The sequence below is a fragment of the Nicotiana tomentosiformis genome, chromosome 7 (genome assembly GCF_000390325.3).
Source record: "Nicotiana tomentosiformis chromosome 7, ASM39032v3, whole genome shotgun sequence".
Classification (NCBI taxonomy): domain Eukaryota; kingdom Viridiplantae; phylum Streptophyta; class Magnoliopsida; order Solanales; family Solanaceae; genus Nicotiana; species Nicotiana tomentosiformis.
The window spans coordinates 34,196,870-34,199,151 of record NC_090818.1 but is presented as its reverse complement, the minus strand read 5'-3'; the positions used below and the strand labels follow the sequence as shown (position 1 = coordinate 34,199,151).

The following is a 2,282-nucleotide window of genomic DNA, read 5'->3' as shown; positions in this document are numbered from 1 at the left end:
TTTCTATTCCTCAGTATCGTACGGCACCAGCTGAGTTAAAGGAATTGAAAAAGCTACTTCAGGAACTTCATGATAAGGGGTTTATTAAGACTAGTATGTCGTCTTGGGGTGCACCAGTTCTATTTGTGAAAAATAAAAACGGTACTATGCAGATGTGCATCAACTACAGGCAGTTGAACAAAGTTACATTCAAGAACAAGTATCCTTTACCACGTATTGATGTTTAAAGACGGCATTCAGGACCCGCTATGGTCACTATGAATTTCTCGTGATGTCTTTTGGGCTGACCAACGCCCCAGGCAACGTTCATGCACTTGATGATCAATATATTCCAGCCATAATTTGATTGATTCATCGTAGTATTTATTGATGATATCCTGGTGTACTCACGTAGCCAGGAGGAGCATGCGCAACACTTGAGTATTGTATTACAGACGTTGAGAGAGGAGAAACTTTATGCCAAGTTCTCTAAGTGTGAGTTTTGGCATTTGGTGGCGTTCTTAGGGCACGTGGTGTCCAGTGAGGGGATTCAGGTAGATCCGAAGAAGATAGAGGTAGTTCATAGTTATCCCAGGTCAACTTCAGCTACTGAGATTCAGAGTTTTCTCGGCTTGGCCGGGTATTATCGTCACTTTGTTGAGGGCTTCTTGTCTATTGCATCGCCCTTGACCAAATTGACCTAGAAAGGTGCTCCATTCAGGTGGTCGGATGAGTGTGAGGACAGCTTTCAGGACCTCAAAACTGCCTTGACCACAGATCCAGTTCTAGTTATTCCTTCAGCTTCAGGCTCTTATACAATGTATTGTAATGCTTCTCGGATCGGTATTGGGTATGTCTTAATGCAGAAGGGTAGAGTGATTGCTTATGCTTCGCGCCAGTTGAAGCCACATGAAAAGAACTGCCTTGTTCATGATTTAGAATTGGCAGCCATCGTTCATGCATTGAAGATTTGGAGGCATTATCTCTATGGTGTGTCTTGTGAGGTATTTACAGATCATCAGAGTCTCCAGCACTTGTTCAAACAAAAGGATCTAAATTTGAGACAGCGGAGATGGTTGGAGCTGATAAAGGACAATGATATTACTATTCCGTATCATCTCGGGAAGGCCAATGTGGTGGCTGATGCCTAGAGTAGAAAGGCAATGAGTATGGGTAGCCTTGCATTCATTCCTGTTGGTGAGAGGCCTTTTATAGTTGATGTTCAGTTGAGTATAACATTTCACCCTCAGACGGACGGATAGTTCGAGCACACTATTCAAATATTGAAAAATATGTTATGTGCTTGTGTTATAGATTTCAGGGGTTCTTGGGATCAATTTTTTCCACCTGCAGAGTTTGCTACAATAACAGCTACCAATCGAGCATTCAAATGGCTCTGTATGAGGCTTTGTATGGAATATGGTGTCGATCTCCAGTGGGTTTGTTTGAGCCGGGTGAGGCTAGGCTATTGGGTACTGATTTAGTTCAGAATGCTTTGGAGAAGGTTAAATTGATTTAGGATCGACTTCGCACGGCGCAGTCTAGACAGAAGAGTTATGCTGACCGGAAGGTCGCGATGTTGCTTACATGGTAGGAGCGAAGGTACGACTCTGAGTTTCGCCTATGAAGGGTGTTATGAGGCTCGGGAAGAAGAGCAAGTTAAGTCCTAGGTATATTAGGCCTTTGGAAATACTTAAGAAGATTGGAGAGCTGGCTTATGCACTTGCATTGCCGCCTAGTCTATCGGGTGTTCATCCAGTATATCATGCATCCATACTCCGGAAGTATGTCGGAGATCTGTATCATGTTTTAGATTTCAGTACAGTTCAGTTGGATGGTGATTTCACTTATAATGTGGAGCCGGTTGCCATTTTGGACCGACAGGTTCGAAAGTTGATATCAAAGAACATAACTTCAGTGAAAGTGCAGTGGAGAGGCCAGCCAATCAGATAAGCTACCTGGGAGATGGAGACGGAGATGCGGAGCAAATATCCACACCTATTTGAGACTCCGGGTATGATTATAAACCCGTTTGAGTACGAACGTTTGTTTAAGAGGGGGAGAATGTAACGAGTCGTCCGGTCGTTTTGAGTATTACAAACTTGTTCCCCTATTTACTGCTCATTTTGTACTTTACAGTTATTACGTGACTTGCCGGGGTATTTGGTTCGGGCCCAGTGAGGTTTCGGAATGAATTGAGACACTTAGTCTCAAGGAAGAAACCTTAAGTTGAAAAGGTTGATCGGATGTTGACTTATATTTACACGACTTTTGATTAGAGTTTTGATGATTCCAATAGCTCC

General features: G+C 43.1%; 1 protein-coding gene across 1 annotated transcript; it reads left to right on the top strand.

Annotated features, from left to right (window-relative positions):
• Window positions 1-1,602: 1,602 nt before the first annotated feature.
• LOC138895462 (uncharacterized) lies at window positions 1,603-1,932 on the top strand. The gene has a single exon (XM_070180149.1). It carries the CDS (start codon window positions 1,603-1,605, stop codon window positions 1,930-1,932), a length of 330 nt encoding a protein of 109 aa, XP_070036250.1.
• Window positions 1,933-2,282: the final 350 nt, after the last annotated feature.